General features: G+C 56.3%; 2 protein-coding genes across 5 annotated transcripts; one reads left to right on the forward strand and one right to left on the reverse strand.

The window, feature by feature from the left end:
• Nucleotides 1-1,347: 1,347 nt before the first annotated feature.
• On the reverse strand, nucleotides 1,348-4,793 carry SLC35G6 (solute carrier family 35 member G6). The gene is made up of 6 exons (XM_061176859.1): nucleotides 4,642-4,793; nucleotides 4,487-4,535; nucleotides 4,187-4,402; nucleotides 4,050-4,120; nucleotides 3,719-3,917; nucleotides 1,348-2,361 (listed from the first exon to the last, which is right to left on the reverse strand). The coding sequence occupies exons 1-6, from the start codon at nucleotides 4,791-4,793 to the stop codon at nucleotides 1,348-1,350; spliced, it is 1,701 nt and encodes a 566-aa protein (XP_061032842.1).
• Nucleotides 3,289-19,464, forward strand: ZBTB4 (zinc finger and BTB domain containing 4). 4 transcript variants are annotated; one of them, XM_061176564.1, is made up of 5 exons: nucleotides 3,289-3,385; nucleotides 11,038-11,127; nucleotides 12,668-12,737; nucleotides 13,184-14,268; nucleotides 14,943-19,464. In XM_061176564.1, the coding sequence occupies exons 4-5, from the start codon at nucleotides 13,193-13,195 to the stop codon at nucleotides 16,852-16,854; spliced, it is 2,988 nt and encodes a 995-aa protein (XP_061032547.1). In that variant the 5' UTR covers nucleotides 3,289-3,385; nucleotides 11,038-11,127; nucleotides 12,668-12,737; nucleotides 13,184-13,192; the 3' UTR covers nucleotides 16,855-19,464. The 4 variants fall into 4 exon arrangements, with proteins under 4 accessions (XP_061032547.1, XP_061032548.1, XP_061032546.1 ...); XM_061176565.1 differs by lacking the exon at nucleotides 11,038-11,127 and having other exon boundaries at nucleotides 3,291-3,385; XM_061176563.1 differs by lacking the exons at nucleotides 3,289-3,385; nucleotides 11,038-11,127 and adding an exon at nucleotides 4,025-4,148.
• The last annotated feature ends 997 nt before the right edge of the window (nucleotides 19,465-20,461 follow it).

A 20,461-nucleotide genomic window follows, 5' to 3' on the forward strand; every position in this document is an offset into this window, starting at 1 on the left:
CTTTCCCGCCCTCCCTTGCGCTACGGGGTCGCCTGCGCCGGCGTGCACGGGGCGCGCGCTCGCGTCGTTGATCCTCCCTCCCCGGCTCCCTGGCTGGGTCACCTTTTGAAATGACGAAGTGGAAGGGAATTTTTTTATCCCGCTGCCTCCCCTCGCTACTACCTCCCTCCCTGAGGTTTAAGGTTTGAAGATTCGAGGGTAAATATAGGCCGCTTTTATTCTAGTTTGGCGTGTGGTTTCATCTTCAGCCAAAAGTTTCTCATTAATATCACCCCCCCACGCTGGAAAATGGTCTGTTCTGAGATTCGGTAATGAAGGAGGCGGGGCCGGTCGGATCCTCCCAAGTGGGTTCCCGAAGAGGGGGAGTACTGGGGCCGTCCTTGGTCATGAATATGCAGTAATCGCGCTGAATATGCAAGAACAGATCAACATGGCGAGGCCAATTGCTTGTACGGAAGTAGCTGATATCTGCCGAGCGGCCTCCTGGGGCGGGTAGGCATCTCCTAGCCTCTAATGGGGCGCTGTACGGAGCTCTCGTTCTGGATCCTCGACCTGAGCCGCTCGAAGAGGCCTCAGCTCAGAGGCCTTCTCCGGAAGGACGCTGGCCACTGTCCGGGAGAGATCACGGGACCGCGACAATCCAGGAAAAGCAGATTAGCCATTGGGTGGGATACAAAAGTCCTGGGGGACTCAGGGTCAATGCATCTGAACATTAGGAAATCCTACCCCTTCTAGAATATTTCAAAAATGGGGCGGGGGGTGTGTGCGGGGATCCCAAGGGATTCTCCAATAAGAGCAGGGGGTAGGACTTGCACTGTCCTTCCAAAGCAGAGACAACACCAACTGCACAGCCACATTCAGAGTGATCCTTGTTTGATGTCAATATCACGTCACCACCCCAAGGTGGGGAGGCATAACCACGAGGAAGGGAAACCATCGCTCAGGGAAAGAAAACACACTCCCTTCCCCCACCGCAGCTGCTTGCTCTGTTTGCCTGAAAGCCCCAGACACTCCAGCCCCAAGGCTTTTCTCTCTGCCGCTGAGGGAAAAATCCTCCCGGTGGCTCATGGCCTGCCTGCCTCAGCCGCTTTGATCTGCTCCTCAGACCTCCCTTCGAGCCCCAGCCTAGACTCCAAATATGCTGCTCTCCAGGCTTGTTCCAGGTCTTCCAGGCAGTCTTCTAGGCAGTCCCTCTCCAGCAAGTCCCCAATTCACCCTTGACTCCAAGGGGTGTCACTCTCCCACACCAGTTCTTTTCCAGTCACTTGTTCTCTTATGTTTGTATTCCAGTTTTTCCTTCTATTTACCCAGTCCCGCCCCCCCACCCCCAGGCTCTCAAGTTCGATCTCACTCCTCCACCTGCCCTTCCCTCTCACAGCTGAGGTTCTGGGCGGTGATGATGGCAATGCTGCCCAACACGACCCCTGCCCCCATGATGTCAGAAGGTGCCACGGTCTCATAGAGCACATAATACTGCAGCATCAGAGCCACCACCACCTCAGAGTGCAGGACGGCGCACACCAGGGCGGGGTGGGCCTTGGTGACCGCATAACTCACACACACAAAGGAGACCAGGGCGAGGATCCCCACTGCCCCCACACAGCTCCAACTCAGAGGATCGTTGGGCAACACGGGGGTCTGCAGCAGAAAGAGGCCTGGCACGGAGCCCACCAGCCCCACCAAGCCAAACAGGAAGGCCACTGTCAGTAGGCAGGAGGGGAAGTCCAGGGAGCGGTACACCAGGAGGCCCAGCGACAGCGCCAGGCCACCCAGGAAAGCGAGCACATAGCCCAGGGCAGTGTAGAGGCCTGTGGTCCCCTCCTGCAGTGTCCCTAGTCCAGGTCCCACAATGATGATGAGTCCCAGGGTGCTGCCCAACAAGCCACACCAGTCATAGCCGCTGAGACGCTGGCTCTCGAGGCAGAGAGCGAGGAGAGCAGAGCAGACGGTGGAAGAACCTTTGCGGACGGTGGCAGCGTTGCCAGCGGGCACCACCTGAACCGCGCTGTAGGCGCATCCGATGCTGAGGACGTTGAGCAGGGCGTGGAGGCAGGCCCGGCCCCGGACATCGGGAGGTCCCAAGAGGGGGTCACCATGCAGTTTAAGCAGCAGGGCAATAGGGAGGTGGAAGAGGCATCGACAGATGAGCAGCTCCAGCGAGGGTAAGTGGGAAGCCTGGTAAGCCATACGGGAGAAGGGGCCCACGAAGCCAGCGGGCAGGCCCCCACCCAGCAGGGCCACGAGCAGGCCCTTGGTGACATCAGAGGGCCTGCAGCGCTGGTGCGAGGGGAGGCTGGACGGAGTGGAGGGCGGTGATGGCTGGGTGAAGTCGGGCACGTTGAAGTAGGGGTGACAGCCAGCCTGTTAGGGAGAAAGGAGCTCGGGCATTAGGGCAGCCATAGTCCAGGGGACCTGGGGTAAGGCGAATGCCAGGCCGGGTTCTGGGACCCTGTAGGGCAGTAGAAGGGCAGGCTGTCTTGCCGAGGAACTCTTGGGAGCTAGAAAGGGCCTGAAAGATGGATGAGGTGGTACAGTGTGGGCCTGGAGCCTCTAAAGCAGGAAGCCGGGAGTGAGCGGTCCTGGAGCATCGTGTTTCTCTGGGTAAGTTGTTCCCGGGAGGAGAAGAAGAGGACCCAGGGATGCTCTGTTGGTTTGAGGAAGGGGAGGCGACCTCAGATGCTGTGTGTCTGTGTGATGTCACAGGTTCCAGGGACATCTGGGAACACCATTATGAATTTCGCTTGTGGGTGTCTAGGAAAGCTGGGAAGTTTTAGAGAAGGAGGGGGAAGGGAGCAGCCAGGAGCTACAGGGAAGGGGGCTGTGCTCCCCTGCGCCCCACACTCACCATCTTTCCTTGGACTTCCTCCTCTCCTCCTGGCTCAGGGGCCCTGGGCCCTTCAGAGCTCCAGCCATTGTGAGCTGGTTGGAGGGCTGGTGGAGTTCTTCCTTGGAACCTCCCTGAGGTGGGGGTGGGCCTATTTTCTCATTGTTTCCAACTCTGCTTGCTTTACATTTTTGTGACTCCAAAGTCTGTCTGATTCTTTTTTTCCTCTTTTCACCTACCTCTGTGATGAGACATCTTCGGTTTTTAGTTAATTTGTTTATTTATGTCTTGCCCGATTTCAGAAAGGTTTTATGGAAAGGACCTCTGAGGGCCAGCTCCTCTTTCTCCTGAGTTTTGAATTTTTGAACACCTGGGAGGAGTCTCTGGGACTGTCCCTCTGGAGTTTCAGGAATGTGTTTCTCCTCTGTGTGCTTCCACCTGGTGGTGTTGGTGCTGTCCCAGGAGGTCCACACCAAGTCCTCTGCATTTACGCAGAGCATATAGATGTGGATATTTCTGCCGGTGGGAACAAAATAGCAAGCTGCGTGTTCATCTGCGCTGGTAGCCATTTACGTGTACCTGCTCTGTAGGGCTGGGGCGTTCCCAGCTCGCGGCCTGGGGGGGCGGGGGGGGGTCCCTGTGCATTTCTGGAGAGGGAGTGTGTGTGTGTGTTTGTGTGTGTGTTTCTCCAGGGCTGCCCCTTTGAGTGTGTTGAGCCTGGGTCTGCGGGTCCCATTGGGCCTGATTGTGAGCCTGCCACGTTGTGTGTCTGCGGAGAGGGTGTGCGTGCTCTGGGCGGTGTGCACCACTGAGTGAAGGGCGTGCAGTGGGCGGGGGGGGGAGATAACCCCTTCCCAGGGAGTGGGTGGTCGTGCGGCCCCGCGCCGCTGCTACTGCAGCCAGGCCCGAGCCTAGCTCGGTGCCCACCCGTCCGGCCGCCCTGCGTGGCGCCGTTCCCTTCCTGGGATCGGTCCGGGCGCAGGCCGTCGGGCGCGCTCGCCCCGAGCCCGAGCCCGAGCCCGGAGCCTGGTGTCTGTGCCGGCTGCGCTGCGCCAGCCTCCTCTCGGCGGCGGCGGCGGCGGCGGCGGCGGCGCTGGGGGGGTACTGTTTCCGGGGGTGGGGGTGGGGGTAGGACCGGGGCGGGGGGAGCCGATGATGTCAGCGGCGGCGGCGGCGGCGGCGGCGGCGGGGCCGGGCCGGGGCCGGGCGCTGGGGGGGCCGGGGCCGGAGCCGGAGCCGGAGCTGGAGGCGGGCGAAACCGGAGCGGCCGGGGGCGGCCACGGTGATGAGCCGGGCCTGGCGGACGCGGCGCCATCACAGTCAGGTGGGCCCCAGGGCGAACCGGGCAGGGCCAGGGCGGACCGGAGCCAACAGCCGGGCCCCCTCCCCGCTGCCCGGTGCCGCGGGGGCCCGAGCCGCGCCCCGCGCCGCGACCGCTCCCCCTTGGGGTTGACCTGGGGGCTCAGGGGTCGGGGGCTGAATCTGGCCCCGCCTCCAGGCGCGCACGGCGCTGGAGGGGCGACTAAGGGAGCCCGGGTACGGCGTCCGACCCAGCGGCGGCCGGGGGGGCGCGATCGCCTGGGGCCGTGGAAAGGGCCGCGCTCATTGCCGGCTTGAAGGGTTAATTCTGCAGCCCAGTGTCCCCCTCCCCCCGTGGGGCACGTTGGGGTGGGGCGGGGCGGGTGTGAGCCCGGGCCGGCGCTGCAAGCCGCTGGGAGGGCGATGGCGTAGGAGCCAGGCGTGGGGGGGGGGGGAGGGGTGGGCCGCCGAGCTCCCCAGAGTTGGGGTGTGCGGGGTGCGCAGGACGAGCAGGCGACCCGGAGCCGCCGCGCCGTCGGGGCAGGGTTGTGGCTGTGAGTCCTGGAGCTTGTGTGTCTCCTGCTGTGTTGTGGGGCAAGGTAAACCTCTCCTGGTCACCACTGTTGGCTGGTGTGGCAGCCAGGGGTCCTGCAGGGCCCTCCCGGGCCATGGGGACAGAAAGCCAGATGGAGGGGGTCCAGTGTTGTGGGACAGAATTACAAGATGTGGCCCTGTGGCTTTGGTTGACAGGTCCGCATTTGAAGCCGGGCACAGTACCTGCGGAGTTTGTTAGGTGTGGGGTTTTATGTTTTACAGCGGCGTGTGTTTTCTTGCACATATGTGTCTGGCGCTGCACATATGAACTATTTGGGAACTGTTGTTTTCTGCGTAGCTGGCGAGGGGTAAGTGCTGTGGAGGGCGCCAGAGTGCAGGGTGTTGTGTGCCCAGCTGGAGGGGGCAGTTGTGTACCCTTGAGTCTGAGTGGGAAGGTGTCGGGTCCGGTCCCGTTCATGCGGCCCTGCTGAGGTGTGGTCCAGTCTCGGAGAGGATGGCCCGCTGGATGGGTTCTTGGGTCCATGTGACGATCAGGTGGCACGGGGGAGGGAGGGCACAGGGTGGTGCATGTCTAGAACTCAGGTCCCGCGGGTCCTGCAGGAAGTGAGAAGCCCCAGGGTGTGTCTCAGGTACCCGTGGGGTGGCTGGCACCAGTGTGAGGGTCCCTGGGTGGAACATGCAGGTTGTGTTTATGGGATCGGGGGCAGCCGAGCGAGGGGAAGGTTGTGTGTTTGCAACATTCCCTACGGGATTCTTTTGTGACGTCGTTTGTGGGAGCCCATCTGTGCTGTTGGGCTGGGAAGCGAGCTCGTCAGAAAACACTTGTGGGGAGGGCGATGGCGTGACCAGGGCCGTGTGGGCCTCGGCCTCCAGAGATCAGCCGCGAGCTGTGTGTGCATGCCTGCCTCTGCGTGTTGGAGTGGCCGTGTGGGGCTGCTGTGGGGATATGTTATGAAGAAGGCGGGGAGATAAACATGGGGCAGAGCAAGGGCAGCCGGCGGGAGGCCTGGGTGTTGTCGGGCAGCCCAGCTAGTCTGTGCAGGGTCTGGTGCTAGCCCCTCGCCGGCCCGCCCAGCGCGTCAGGGTCACCGGGTGGAGAGGCCTGGCGGCTGCGAGGAAACTCAACTTGGACGGAGCGGCTCCTTGGCCATGTTTATGTAAAGGCCGGGTGTGACTCTTGTCACTGAAATGGAAAAAAGAAACATGAAGTTTTCAGTCTCCTCCTCCTGTTTCAACCCTCTCTCTGCCCCCCTTGCAGGGATCTCTGCTTTTCTGTCTCTTCTGTGACGCACACTGGGCCCCTCCTGCGACTGTGGAAGGGTCTGGGAATGGAATTTGCTCGCTAGGCAGATTCCTCAGAACAGGTTTTCCTCACCTTTGGGGCCCAGGCCCTTCTGTAGATGTGTGTGTGTGTGTGTGTGTGTTCCAAGTGTACATACCGCTGTGGTCTGCGCCTGTCCTGGCGGGGAGGGTGCGTGTGCATGGGGGCAGGGAGGACACTACGGCCAGGCCCCCCTGCACGGGGGCATGCTGGCTGCTATGTCAGGCCTGCACAACAGGTGCACCACGGCCTGGTGGAGGGCAAGGAGGCCTAGACTAGAACTGAGGAATTCGGGCCCTACCACTTCCTCGCTGGCACCTTCCCTAAGTGAGCCTCAGTTCCTCATCTTTAAAATGGGGCTAATCACCTGCCCTGTCCATCTTCCAACAGGGCTGTAGGTAGGTAGCACATGGAAAACGTACCTGGAAAGTAGCTACAGTCTGGGGACTATGCCTGTGCCAGCCACTGTCAGCCCTCTGCCAGCACTGAGCCCCTTCCTGGGGCTTGGTTAATAACAACAGTAAACACTTATTTAACACTGTGACCAGGCACTGTCCTCAGTGCTTTTACGTATGGTCACTCATTTAGTCCTCCCAACGCCGCATGGAAGTAGGAGTTCTAATTACCTCCCTTTTTCAAATGAGCCAGCCGCGGCCCAGAGAAGTAATTTGCCCAAAGCCACTTAGCTAGTAAGAAGTAAAGCTGGATTTGAACCCAGCCAGTCTGATTCCAGATCATGTGCTCTTTATATGTGTCCTCTAGTGCCCTTTTGAAGCTTTCTGTGGGCCTCCCTGTGCACCACCCCCGCCAAACACACACACACTTCTGCCCAATTTCTGCAGAACTTAACACCTGCACCAATCCATTTCAGAAGACTGGTGTGTTTAGACAGTGACTCAGGGAGTCTCAGCCTGGGAGGAAGAACCTAGCATCCTGGATACTGGCCACAGGAGCACAAAACGTTGATGAACCGGGTGAAGGAGAGATTGTTCTTGTCCTGAGGGTCAGGGAGGGCCAAGAGGGAGATGGCATTTGAGGTAGATCTTAACATTTTGGAGGGATTTGGGGAAGAGGCTGGGGGAAGGTTGTATTTCTAGCAGGAGAACCAGCATGGGCGAGGGCATGGAGGTGTGGGACAGCTGAGGATGGAGAGCACAGCGTGTGCTTAAGGGGAGACTCATGCAACGCAAGAATAGAGAGGAAGATGGGAATTAGACTCAAATGCTCGGCTGAGGAATTTGAGCTTTATTCTGGAGTGGAGACCCGAGAAGGTTTCTGAGCCCAGGAGTGATGCCACCTGACCTGCTTCGGGGCCGGTTGATCCTCAGTGAGAGGAAGGCTGGATGGTGGAAGCTAAGACCAGAAGCAGGGAACTAGCTGGGAGGCCATGGCCTTGGACCATGAGAGTGTTAACAAGGCCCTGAGCTAGTTTGGGGGCCAGAGGCAGGTTAGAGGGAAGGTTTCCAGAGCCATTCCCAAGCTGGGCCGCAGGGAATTCCCTGGCAGTCCAGTGGTTAGGACTCCGCGCTCTCACTGCTGAGGGCCTGGGTTTGATCCCTGGTTGGGAAACTAAAATCCCCTAAGCCGCACAGCATGGCCAAAAAAGAAAACAAAAAACAAAAAAAACTGGGTTGCAGATTTGACCAGACTCAGTGGCTGCTGGATGTGGAGAGTGAGGGAAAGGGTGGAGTCAGACGTGACACAGTTACCATTTAGCACGTGAGACCTTGCATGGTGATTTCGGCAGCCCGCTGGCCCCGGCGGTATGGCAGAGGGAAGGACCCTGCATCTGGGTTCACACAGGCCTGGATTTGAATTTTGACTCTGCTGCTCACAAGCTGTGTGACCTTGAGCAAGGTAAATCCCTCTGTGAGCCTCAGTTTCCTCATCTGTAAAATTGGGATAATATAAATGCCAACTTTGGGTGGCTGAGGAAACCATTAAATGAGGCAACGCGTGTAAAGCCCTGGAGGTAAATCAGGCAAAGCGTGAGCACCCTGGAAGTGGTCAAGTTACGCTCGCCACCCCCAGCTCCTGGCCAAGTCAGTCCAGGACTGAGGATGGCGTCCTTCCTGAAGGTGGACACACTCCAGGACGACTTTAAGAAAGCAGGTTCATTCATTTACCCAAAATGTTTTTGATCTCCCACTATGTGTCAGGCACTGTTCTAAGCACTGGGGGTAGCAGTGAACAAAGCAGACAGAAATCTCTCCCTCCCCTGGAGCTTGCAGTCTGGCGACGAATGAACAGTATGTCTTACTAAATGCCAAGGAGGAAAATAAAGTAGGGGAGAGGGATAGGGAGTTTGGGGAGGTATGGGGCGGCCAGGGAGGGCCTTGGGGGAAGGTGACTTTTGAGTCAAGGCTTAAAGGAGGTGGGGCAGCAAGGCATGAGGCTACCTGAGGAAAGAACATTCCAGGCAGAGGGAACAGCAAGAGGTGGAGTGTATCTGGTGGCAGCCCTCAGATCCGCACCTCAGTCACACCTCTAAGATCACACAGCCAGTTAAGAGTAGAGAAATGGTAAAAACAAACTAAAAACCACAGAGCCATCAAACCTACCCTGAAGCCTGATTTCTGCCCCTTTTTCTTCACCACTTCCCCCCACCATTTTCCGGGACTGAGTTCCAAGATGATAATAAGAGCTATAGCACTTCCTGAGCATTTGCTGCATGGCAGGCACTCTTCTACGTACTGCCAGTCATCAGCTCGTTTATTCTTTACAACCCTATGTAGTGGGCGCTTCTCATTATCCCCACCTCATCGACAAGGAAACTGACATACAAAGAGGTTAAGTAACTTGCCCAGGGTCCCATAACTAGTGTCTTCTCCACCTCCCATAAACCCTTGCAGGGCAGTGGCCACTGGTGGGGCAGTTGAACTCAGGAGAGCAGGGTCCAAACCCAGCTTGGTTAGCAGTGAGACCAGGGGCAAATCACCCCGTCACTACGTTCTCTCTACCTGCAAGTGAAGTGTCTTGAGTATTTAAAGCCTCAGTTTCCTCATCTGTACAATGGGGTTGACACTAGCCCCTGCCTCACTGTGGTCCTTTTGAGTGTTGAGATGATGCAGATAAAATGCTTAGCACTGGATTTGGCACATAATATTTTTCTCATCAATGGCAGCTCCAAGTACCATGATGATGATGGTTCTAGATGATCTCCAAGGGCCAGGCCAGCCTTGGACCTCTGTGGTTCTAAAAAGCCTTGATAGGCCTTGTCCAAATATCTTGGCAGTCAGCACACAGCCATGCCTCAGTAGGCACCAAGCCCATATGGCTCTGCAGTTGGGCAGGCCTGGCCAAGGGGGTGAGTGGGGGCCGGAATCAAGCTTTGCTGTGCAGGGCTGCTACCTTATGGAGGAAGAGGCCTTTCCTCTATTTTTTTTCCCCTTCCTCCAATTTTCACAAAGATCCTAGATGGGCTGGTGGCGGCCCTAGTGGGTGCTGTTGAAAGAAAAACATAACTGTTTTCCTATACACTCAACTCATGACACTTCTGACACGAAATGTGTGCGTCTTTCTCCCCACACTGACCAGTTCTCTGACACTAGCTGGGTGTCCTACAATTCAGTTCAATTCCGATACTGTCTGCCTGGAGATAGCATCAGATCCCAGAGGTTAAGGGCTCAGTCCCACAAGACTGCCCCCACTTCAGATACCAGTTTGCAAGCCCAGACCTCCTGTAGTTTTTTTTTAAAAAAGAGCTTTTATTTTTATTTTATTTTATTTATTTTTTTGGCCGTGCCGTGCGGCCTGTGGGATCTTAGTTCCCTGACCAGGGATTGAACCCGTGACCCCTGCAGTGGCAGCACAGAGTCCTAACCACTGAACCACCAGGGAATTCTTCAGACCGCCTGTACTTCTGACTGACCGTCAAGACATCGGGCTTTCTCACGACCCCGTCCTCAGACTTGATAATTTGCTAGGATGGCTTATAGAACTGAGGGAAATACTTACATTTATTGGTTTATTATATAATAAAGGATATGATACGAGCCAAATGAAGAGGTATGGAGGGCGAGGTCTGGAAGGGTCCTGAGTACAGGAGCTTCTGTCTCCACAAAGTTGGGGCGCACTACCATCTCGCCATGGGGATGTGTTTAGCAACCAGAAGCTCTCTGAACCCCATAGTTCGGGGACTTTTATGGAGGCCTCATCACATAGGCATGATCGATTATGAACTGAGTCTCCAGGCCCTCTTCTCTCCCCAGAGGCAGTGGGGGACTGGGGCTGAAAGTTCCAAACTTCTAATCATGGCTTGGTCTTTCTGGTGACCAGCCCCCATCTGGGATCCCACCAAGAGTCGCCTCATTAGAACAAGAGACACTCGTATCACCCAGGAAATTCCAAGGAGTTTAGGAGCTTGATGTCAAGAACTGGGCTCAAAGACCAAATGTTAGAATAAGATGCCCCTAGCACCCCTATCACTTGGGAAATTACAAGAGTTTTAGGAGCTCTGTGTCAGCAATGGGGACAAAGACCAAATATATTACAGTTGACTCTCAAACAGTGTGCGGGTTAGGGGCGCAGACCCTCCACGCAGTGGAAAATCCAAGTATAGCCTTACAATCGGGCCTCCGTATCCAAGGTTCCGCATCCTCGGATTCAGCCAACCTCGGATCGTGTAGTACTGTCATATTTACCATTGAAAAAAATCCACGTGTAAGTGGACCTGTGCAGTTCAAACCTGTGTTGTTCAAGGGTCAACTTTATTTCTTGTTATATCACAGTATCACAGCTGTAAACGTGTCCTTCATCCTGATGTGATATAGTCAAGAACGCAGGCTTTTGAGCCAAACTTCCTGGGATCAGATCCCAGCCCTGCTACTAACTGGTCATATATCCTTGGGCAGCTACCTAGCATTTCCGAGCCTCAGCCTGTCACTTTAAAGTCAAGAAGCTAACTGCTACCTTTTAGGGTAGTGATGAGGAACAAATGAGGTAATACAAGTAAAGCATCGACTCTTGGGGGTCCCTGTCAGCTGGTGGCTGTCACAGAAGGGAGTGGGAGGCCTTGCTCTCTTTCCCCATTTTACAGAACTGAACACCAGACCGCGAACGGGGCCCCGTCCCCTGGATTCCTGACCCACCTGCAATCCAGCAACTTATGGGGAAGCACTTGACCTAGGTGTGTGCCTGGCAGTCGGGGCTGTTAGAACTTTTGAATATCACCCCTGTTTACCACCCTCCTCCTCCTCCAGGACAGGACTCAGAGCAGTCTTTTGGGAACATGAAATGGGCTGTGGAGGGAAGGCATCTTAGTCCAGATAGTATGAGTAATAAATGGGAAGAGAGCGTTTTCTGGGGGGTGGGAATTGTATGAGGAACTCCTGACGCAGGACACCTCGGAGGTCGTGTGTGGCCCAGGGCAGGGCGTGCGCAAGGAGAGGGCTCCCAGGCTTCATGGAAGGTGGATGAGAGGGGCCGAGAGCTCTGCTCTCAGGTCAAGAGGCCTGGGTCTGTGAACAGGCCCCACCTGTTATGACCAGCTCTGTGTGTCTTTGGCTAAGTTACTCTATGGCTCTGGAATTGAGATCTTCACCTGAAAAATTAGCCCCCAAAGCCGAGGCTGTGAGGTGCTTTCTGGGCAGTGACCACCACAGCTCACATTTGGGCTGCCTGCTATTCCTTTTGGATGAGCCTCCCAGCAAGAGTGAGATAGGGGTTGTGTTCCCCACCCCCCCTTTTTTTTTTTTTTTTTTAAAGATTTATTTATTGATTGATTGATTGATTGCTATGTTGGGTCTTCGTTTCTGTGCTAGGGCTTTCTCTAGTTGCGGCAAGCAGGGGCCATTCTTCATCGCAGTGCGCGGGCCTCTCACTATCGTGGCCTCTCTTGTGGCGGAGCACAGGCTCCAGACGCGCAGGCTCAGTAGTTGTGGCTCACGGGCCCAGTTGCTCCGCGGCATGTGGGATCTTCCCAGACCAGGGCTCGAACCCGTGTCCCCTGCATTGGCAGGCAGATTCTCAACCACTGCGCCACCAGGGAAGCCCCCCACCCCCCTTTTTAAGCCAAAGTCCCAAAGCCACCAGCTCTCAGAATAAGGAGTGGGACCCAAGCTTCCTCACTTCCGGTCTGGTGGCCTTTTAGTGCCCTTCAGAGATTGGAGCAAGCTGGCGCGTGTGCAAGAGTTCGTGGTCTTCAGCGGTCACCTGGCACCTAGGCCAGAAACCCCCTCTGAGATTTAATGTGAAGAGGTTCTCTGCTAATTTGAGTATCTAGCAGCTTGGTCCAATGAAAAAGCTCAAACAAATCTATTTTGATATGTAAATGAGACTATTATAGTGAAAGACAACATGCAAATCTTTGATTTCCTTTGAGCCCCGGAATATTGGGCCAAAGGGACTTGAGAGTGATCCAGCGTGCTTCCCTGGACCTACGGGATTGAACTATGCTCCTGGATTGTTTGGAGGCAAATTGGGAATATGCAAATTATCTTGTTCCTGTACTTCTGGGGACCAGCAGCACAAGGCTTTGCAATAATTTGTGTGAACTCCTAGGTCCAACTGGAGGCAGCTCAGCAAATAACCTGTCGGGCTCCCAGGAGGGTCAGGGTCTGCAGAGCAGCCCGGGCCTCGTTGGCCCTGCACGCTGCGCCACCGCCCTCCTCCCAGGTCCCCTCCCGCCCGGTTCCCTTCCTGAGGACGCGGTTTCTGTTTCCCCACAGAGGGAAGAGGCCCGGCAGAAGGGACTCGCTGAGCCACCCCCGCTCTGCTCCATGTTGGCTGTGCTCTCAGGTGAGGTGGTGCGAGAGGTCTGCCCCGAGGGAGACTGGGCCTGAGGCAGCAGGCCAGCAAAGCAGCCGTGTTGTCCAGGCCGGGGAGTCCTGAGAAATGGTCAGCAGCGGCTGTGGGGCCTTCCTCCCCCTCCCAGTGGGGGAGAGGTGTCCATTGCTTACCTCGCTAGTCTGTGACTTGGAAATCTTGACCCCTGACCTTCTTCAAGACCTGAGGTATTCCTGGCCTCTTCCAGCCCCCGATGTTTGACATGCGGGCGTTGGATGCTGGCCGGACGTGGGGTGGCTAAGGTTAACCCCTCACTTCTGTGACCAGAAGTCAGTCAGCCTTCCACCAGTCTCTGGCCAACAGCCTCCAACCCCCTCCCAGCTCACCTCTGATTTTAGAGGCCCCTGCCCTCTGCCCAGCCTCTGAGATCCTCCCCTGGCCTCTTCTCCTCCATCTAGGCTGGCGCCATGCCCCCCCCAGCAGAGGTGACAGACCCGTCCCATGCCCCCGCCGTCCTGCGCCAGCTCAATGAGCAGCGGCTCCGTGGCCTCTTCTGTGACGTCACCCTCATAGCCGGAGACACCAAGTTCCCTGCTCACCGCAGCGTCCTGGCTGCTTCTAGTCCCTTCTTCAGAGAGGCCCTGCTCGCTTCAGCCCCACTGCCCCTCCCACCAATTACTGGGGGCTCTGCCCCCAACCCTGCCTCCACCACAGCTTCTTCCTCCTCCTCCTCTTCCTCCTCCTCCTCCTCCTCCTCTTCCTCCTCCTCCTCTTCCTCCTCCTCTCCCCCTCCACCCTCACCTCCCGCTTCATCCCCACCCCGGGTCCTGGAGCTGCCAGGGGTCCCAGCAGCTGCCTTCTCTGATGTCCTTAATTTCATCTACAGTGCCCGGCTGGCACTACCTGGTGGTGGAGGGGACGGGGCAGCCGTGGCAGAGATCGGCGCTCTGGGGCGGCGTCTGGGCATCTCCCGCCTGCAGGGCCTGGGGGAGGGAGGTGATGCCTGGGTACCTCCTGCCCCAGCCCCCATGGCCACCTCACAGCCTGAAGAAGACAACTTCGGGCCTGGGCCTAGGCCAGCCGGGGAGTGGGAGGGTGACAGGGCTGAGGCCCAGGCCCCTGACTCACAGCCCCCCCTGCCCCGGCGGCCCCTCCCCTGCCCCCGATGTGGGAAAAGCTTCATCCATCCCAAGCGGCTGCAGACCCATGAGGCACAGTGTCGTAGGGGGGCCAGCACTCGGGGGTCTGCAGGGCTGGGAGCCGGGGGCTCTGGCCCCAGTGGCCCTTCAGGAGTGGACGCCTCAGCCCTGCCCCCACCAGTGGGCTTCCGAGGTGGTCCCGAGCACGTGGTGAAGGTGGTGGGCGGCCACGTGCTGTACGTGTGCGCGGCCTGTGAGCGTTCCTACGTGACCCTGTCCAGCCTGAAGCGGCACAGCAATGTACACTCGTGGCGGAGGAAGTACCCCTGCCGCTACTGTGAGAAGGTGTTCGCCCTGGCTGAGTACCGTACCAAGCACGAGGTGTGGCACACCGGGGAGCGCAGGTGAGTGGCCTGCATGGCCAGGGACTGGTTGGGGTGGGGGTGGAGGGGTCACATGGGACCTTGTCCACTCAGGGATCACAGGGACAAGGGAGAGAATGGGCAGAGCATGGGGCCTAGAAAGTCATCCTGAGACGCCTGCTCACCCACTAGCCCCTGCTCACCTGCTCTCCATCACTCACCCTTCTGCCTCCCTTCAGCCCCGTTTCCTTCCGCTGATGTTTATTAGCACCTCCAGGTGTCATGTCCTGGCTTGGTGATGTGGAAAAGACCGAGGAAGAGAAAGTTGCCTCATGGGACAGGACTATGGGGAGCTCAGGCATGTCCACCAACGGTTGTAATGTACCCCTGTTCATAAGACATTTCCCCATTCTGTCATGTGAGCTTCAGAAGAAGGCTTTGGGAGTTAGGCAAGGTGTGTGATTATTCCCAGTTCACAGACGGAACAGCTGAGGCCTGGCATCTCATAGCCAGTGGGGGGCACTGTACTGGGACTGGTGTCCTTTCTGAGGCTGGCAGGGTGAGACAAGCAGCCTGAAAGGAGGGTGAGCAAATGGCTGGGGCAGTTCAAGGTCTGAGTGGAGGCAGGAGAGGACGTGGGAAGCTGAGGCCCTAGCTTCAGGGCCCCTGGCTCAACTGGCTCTGTCCCTGCCCTGTTCCATGCTGTCCTGGCCCAGGTACCAGTGCATCTTCTGCTGGGAGACCTTTGTCACCTACTATAACCTGAAGACCCACCAGCGAGCCTTCCATGGCATTAGCCCGGGCCTCCTAGCCAGTGAGAAGACGCCCAATGGAGGCTATAAGCCCAAGCTCAATACCCTCAAGCTGTACCGCCTGCTCCCCATGCGGGCGGCCAAGCGGCCCTACAAGACCTACAGCCAGGGAGCCCCCGAGGCCCCCCTTTCTCCGAGCCTCAACACTCCGGCCCCTGCGGCAATGCCGGCCAGCCCACCACCCGGACCCCCACCTGCCCCAGAGCCTGGCCCCCCACCGTCTGTCATCACTTTTGCCCACCCAGCTCCCTCTGTCATTGTGCATGGGGGTAGCAGCAGTGGTGGAGCAGGGAGTGGGCCGGCCAGCACAGGGGGGGCCCAAGCCGCCTCAGTCATCACTTACACTGCTCCGCCACGGCCCCCCAAAAAACGTGAGTACCCACCTCCTCCCCCCGTGCCTGCAGCCGCCCCAGCCAGCCCAGCCCCAGCCGGCAGCCCAGCCACAGCCACGGAGGAGGCCAAGGGCCGGAACCCACGGGCCACAAGGACTCTGACCTACACGGCCAAGCCAGCTGGTGGGCTTGGCGGGGGCGGGGGTCCCTCTCAGCTGCAGGCTCCACCTCCACTGTGTCAGATCACTGTACGAATCGGTGAGGAGGCTATTGTCAAGCGCCGCATCTCAGAAACTGACCTGCGTCCTGGGGAGCTGAGCGGAGAGGAGATGGAGGAGAGCGAGGAGGAGGAGGAAGAAGAGGACGAGGAGGAGGAGGAGGAGGAAGAGGAGGAGGAGGAGGAATCGAAGGCTGGCGGGGAGGACCAGCTCTGGAGGCCCTACTACTCGTACAAGCCCAAGCGCAAGGCTGGAGCCGCAGGCCCGGGCAGCAGCGGGGGCGGCGGGATGCCCAGAGGCCGCCGGCCGCCTCGCTGGAGACAGAAGCTGGAACGGAGGAGCTGGGAGGAGACCCCGGCGGCCGAGAGCCCCGCAGGGCGTGCCCGTGGCGAGCGGAGGCACCGCTGCGGGGACTGTGCCCAGACGTTTGCCACCCTGAGGAAGCTGCGCAAGCACCAGGAGGCCCACGGCGGGGGCTCCCACAACTCCCGGGCTGGACGGAAGCCTTCCACCCGCTTCGCCTGCCCTCACTGCGCCAAGGTGTGCAAGACGGCAGCCGCCCTGAGCCGCCACGGGCAGAGGCATGCTGCCGAGCGGCCCGGGGGTACCCCCACGCCTGTCATTGCCTACTCCAAGGGCTGCGCTGGCACCCGAGCCGGGGACGTCAAGGAGGAGGCTCCCCAAGAGATGCAAGTCTCCTCATCCAGCGGGGAGGCGGGTGGCGGGAGCGCTGCTGCTGAGGAAGCTTCCAAAACCGCCTCGCTCCAGGACCCTGTCATCTCAGGGGGGGAGGAGCCCTCAGTGGTGGCAGGAGGGGGTACCTATGCATACCCACCTGTGCAGGAATTTCCACTGGCTCTGATCGGGAGCGGCCGGGAATCTGGCAGTGGCAGGGGAAAAGCTGGGAGCGAGGGGCCAGTGGGGGCTGGGCGGGGGGACCGGATGGAGGGGATGGGGGCTGCCAAAGTCACCTTCTACCCTGAGCCCTACCCACTCGTCTATGGGCCCCAGCTTCTTGCCGCCTACCCTTACAACTTCAGCAACTTGGCCGCTCTCCCAGTTGCTCTTAACATGGTCCTACCTGATGAGAAGGGTGGGGGGGCCCTTCCCTTCCTACCAGGGGTCTTTGGCTACGCAGTCAATCCTCAAGCAGCACCCCCTACCCCCCCAACTCCACCGCCCCCAACTCTCCCTCCACCAGTCCCCCCTAAGGGAGAAGGGGAAAGGGCAGGGGTTGAAAGAACCCAGAAGGGAGATGTGGGGTGAGCTCTGGGCCCAGATCCCCCCTTTCACCAGATGCCACCCTCCCTGAACCCCCGCCACTACCAGCTCCCTGGCCTCCCTGCCCCTTGGGAGCCCCTCCACACTCTTGTGCAGGGACTTGGGGGCCTCTGGAGCTCAGGGGTCAGGCTGCTTTGTGTGAGATTGTAGTTTTCCCACCACCTGGGAAGGGATCTTTGGTGGTTCCCCTCTCAGTTCTCCTCCAGGGAATGGCCTCCGTGAGGGGCAGGGCCAGCTCCCATCCCTTCTCCAGCCCTTGGGGCAACTGAGCAATATACTTAAATGAATCTCTACTCATAGCCCCCACCAGCTCTGAATGTCTAACCCGCCCCCCTGATTCGTAAACCTAGGGGGAAACCATCTCTCTCACCTAATGTTCCCCCCTCGTTCTGAAGCTTTCTCTAAGCCCTTGCCCAGATGCTTCCCAGCACATTCCATCCTTTGTGGCCCAGGGCCTGGACCAGACCATTGTGATACCTGACACTTGCCCACCTGGGAGTGTGGCTTTGGATTCCATTCTTCCCGAGGGTGGGTTTCTGTGCTCGTTTCCTTCACATTAAGATGCCATCCCTTCCTTGGCTTCCACGCCTTTGGATCTTCCATATTCCTCCTTATACTCCTAGACTCTGGAGATGGCCTCTCCCATCCAGGTCAAGGAGGTGCTGGGGGGAGGGCTACCTATCTGTTCCATGGCTGAGTACTTTCCCAGCCCAGGGCAGCACCAATCTCAGCCCTACTTTGACCCTCAAATCTAGTGAGCCCCAGACTCTTCCAAGGCAAAAGAGGTGGGTAGATTGCACCTCTTCCTGCCTCTACATATGGCCTCTTCTGGGCTAAACCAGATTTGGGGGCCAGGAGGGAGGAGCTCTATATGGGATGGGGAAGGGAATCTACTTTCTCCCTTTTTTTTTCCCGATGGTTTCTCCCAGACTAGACCAAATAGCCAGAAAAATGGATGGGGGTTGGATGGGTGGGTAAGCCCAAGATTTGCACATGACCTCCCATCCCTACCTTAACCCGCTTTTTCCCCCAGTATCACTTCCCTCACCAATCACTCCAGATGGTTTTTGGGGAACCATCCTACTCCTTTGGTGGGCTTTGGGGTATCCCCACCAACTTTCCCTGCAAAATAGCACCTTACACCCCATCTTTGACTCAGTTCCCCACACCCAAAGATCCCAGCCTAGGGATGGGGTACAGGGACCTTATAAGTCCCTAATCCCTAATTTGCACTAGTTAACCCTGGTCAGGGGTCCCTATGTTTCCTTCCAGTGGGGGAGTTGAAGAAATGTTTGCTCCTAATTCTCTTTGATAACTGGGCCTCCCCACTCTGTGATTGGATGAACATTTTCCATCCACCCACCTCCCCCCCCCCCAAAAAAAAACAGCTCACGAGGGGAGAGCCAGTTTGGGGGAGCAAATTTGAAAAATGGGAATTAGAGGAGTGCAGTTTAAAAAGGGGAAAAGTTGTCATCAAAATGGCAGCCTTTTTCTCAGCTACTGTTTTTTTGGGCCAAGATGGCTGCCCTCTCAACTGATGCTGAAAGGGCAAGATCATGGCTTTTGGAGGGAGGGGGTTTGGGGGGAGGGACAGGAGCATCCTCCTGCCTCTTCTCGCCCTCCCAGCATATGGAAAGGGGAGGTTTTCGACAGGCTCCCTGAATGTTAACCACGGAGGAGTGTCGCTCCTTCACTCCTCCTCTGTCTCTTTGCACTTTTCTTGGTCTTGGCCACAGTCCGAGTGAAGAGTTTCCTACTGAATGTACCATACCGAGTTCCAATTTTTAAGGGGGAGAAAAGTTTAAAACGGGGAAAAATGCAAAAAAAAAAAAAAAAAAAAAAAAAATCACTAAAAAAATTCCCACAAATCTTGTTTCTGGCACTTTAGAAAAACTGCGAAAAAAAGTACATAATAAAGAATACATATATATCTACACACAAATTATATATATAAAATATATATATATATATACACAGCGGAACCACAAGAGAGACTGAGGAAGGCCTTGGAGGCAGGGGGCAGATGCGTTAACAGTCCCCCTATATCCTTAACCTGCACTCCTCTGAGGCAAAAAGGCACAGAGATGGAAGGGGTTGAGGATGGAACAGGGAATTTGAATTTCAGAACAGGTCAAAATTCTAAAACCATGGACATTTTGGGAGAACTGAGACTGTAGACATTTATTTTTTTGAAAATATGATTTAGGAAAATAGTTTCCAGAATTTGGTGGTTCTGGGCAACAAAGGAGATTGTGGCGAAATGGCGATTAAAATACATGTATCTGAGTTGGGGAACTTGAATATTGTGAATTTCACATGTTGGAAATTTGGGATTTTGCAATTTTGTCTTTTGAAAATTATCAAGTCTTGTCAGTTTGTGCCCTCTTTCCCCATGTTCCCTGGGAAGAAGGGTGACGGTGGAGTGGAAAGGCCACTGGTTCTGTGCCACAGCACGCAAGATTTAGAATTCTACAGACTCTAGCTCTATACGTAGTGAGGACCCAGATTTAGAGAAACTGACCAATATTTATCTCCGCATTTGTGTGTGTGTCCAACTCTCTAGGCCAATAAACCAACAAGACAAACGAACTGTGCTCCGCAGTGGGATGCCAGGTGCAATTATTGGCGTGGCTGGTGGGTCTGGCTGGACAGGGACATGCTAACCTTGTCCCACAGGGATCCCTACAAGTTGTAGCCCTATTCTCCCTCTTAGGACAACAACTTCCAGCAATTGAGTAGGTGTGAGAGCCTGTTGACCCTAGGTACTTCACTGTAATTGCTGCAGCCACTAGGCTCAAGCTGACTTTGCTCTGACCTCCAGGCAGAAATATTAACACAGCCTGCTGGGCACAAGATCTTCATCTCCCAGATGAAGCCTTTTCTCCAAACTGAAAGGAAACTGAGGCACAAAATGTGTGATGGCCATAAGAGACACCAACACCCTTTCTTGTTCCACTCCTGGCCTCCCACGGGCTTCAACTCCCTGTCCCTCCTCCCCTCCCCTGTATTTTGTCTAGTGTTATGCAGGGATGGGCAAGTAAAATGAGTGGTCAGGTGGGTGGGGCCTTTGAGGAATTCTGGTACAAATACCTTGACCAGAGTGGGCAGCCACTAATCAGCTTTAGCAGGTTGCTGCCAACAGGGGAATCAGACCTGGTCCTACTGTAGTTCTTAAAAAGTTTCAAGAGAAGCCAGAAATCCAAATTTCTCTGTGAAATATCCACACTTTAAAAGTAGCAAACCAATTCAAATTTTAAATTCTGCTGGCCAACATGGGCCAAACAAAACACACCAGTTTGTAACCTCTGATGTATACTGTATAATGCTTTTGTTCTCATCTTCTCATATGATCCTCAGACTAGGGAGCAGATACTGTTATTAGCTTCATTTTACAGATGGGGAAACTGAGGCACAGAGCAGTTTATTAGCTTGTCCAAAGTTTGAGCACCAAAGCTGGAACTTGAGGTTCTTACAGTGTGCTTTTTTATCCTCATTACAAATGCATCCTTTTAGAAATAACTTTTTTTATCCTAAAGATAATACATACTACAAAATACAATAAACTACAGAAAGGTAAAAACAAAGAAAAAAC

The sequence above is a fragment of the Eubalaena glacialis genome, chromosome 19, assembly GCF_028564815.1.
Source record: "Eubalaena glacialis isolate mEubGla1 chromosome 19, mEubGla1.1.hap2.+ XY, whole genome shotgun sequence".
NCBI classification, from domain to species: Eukaryota; Metazoa; Chordata; class Mammalia; order Artiodactyla; family Balaenidae; genus Eubalaena; species Eubalaena glacialis.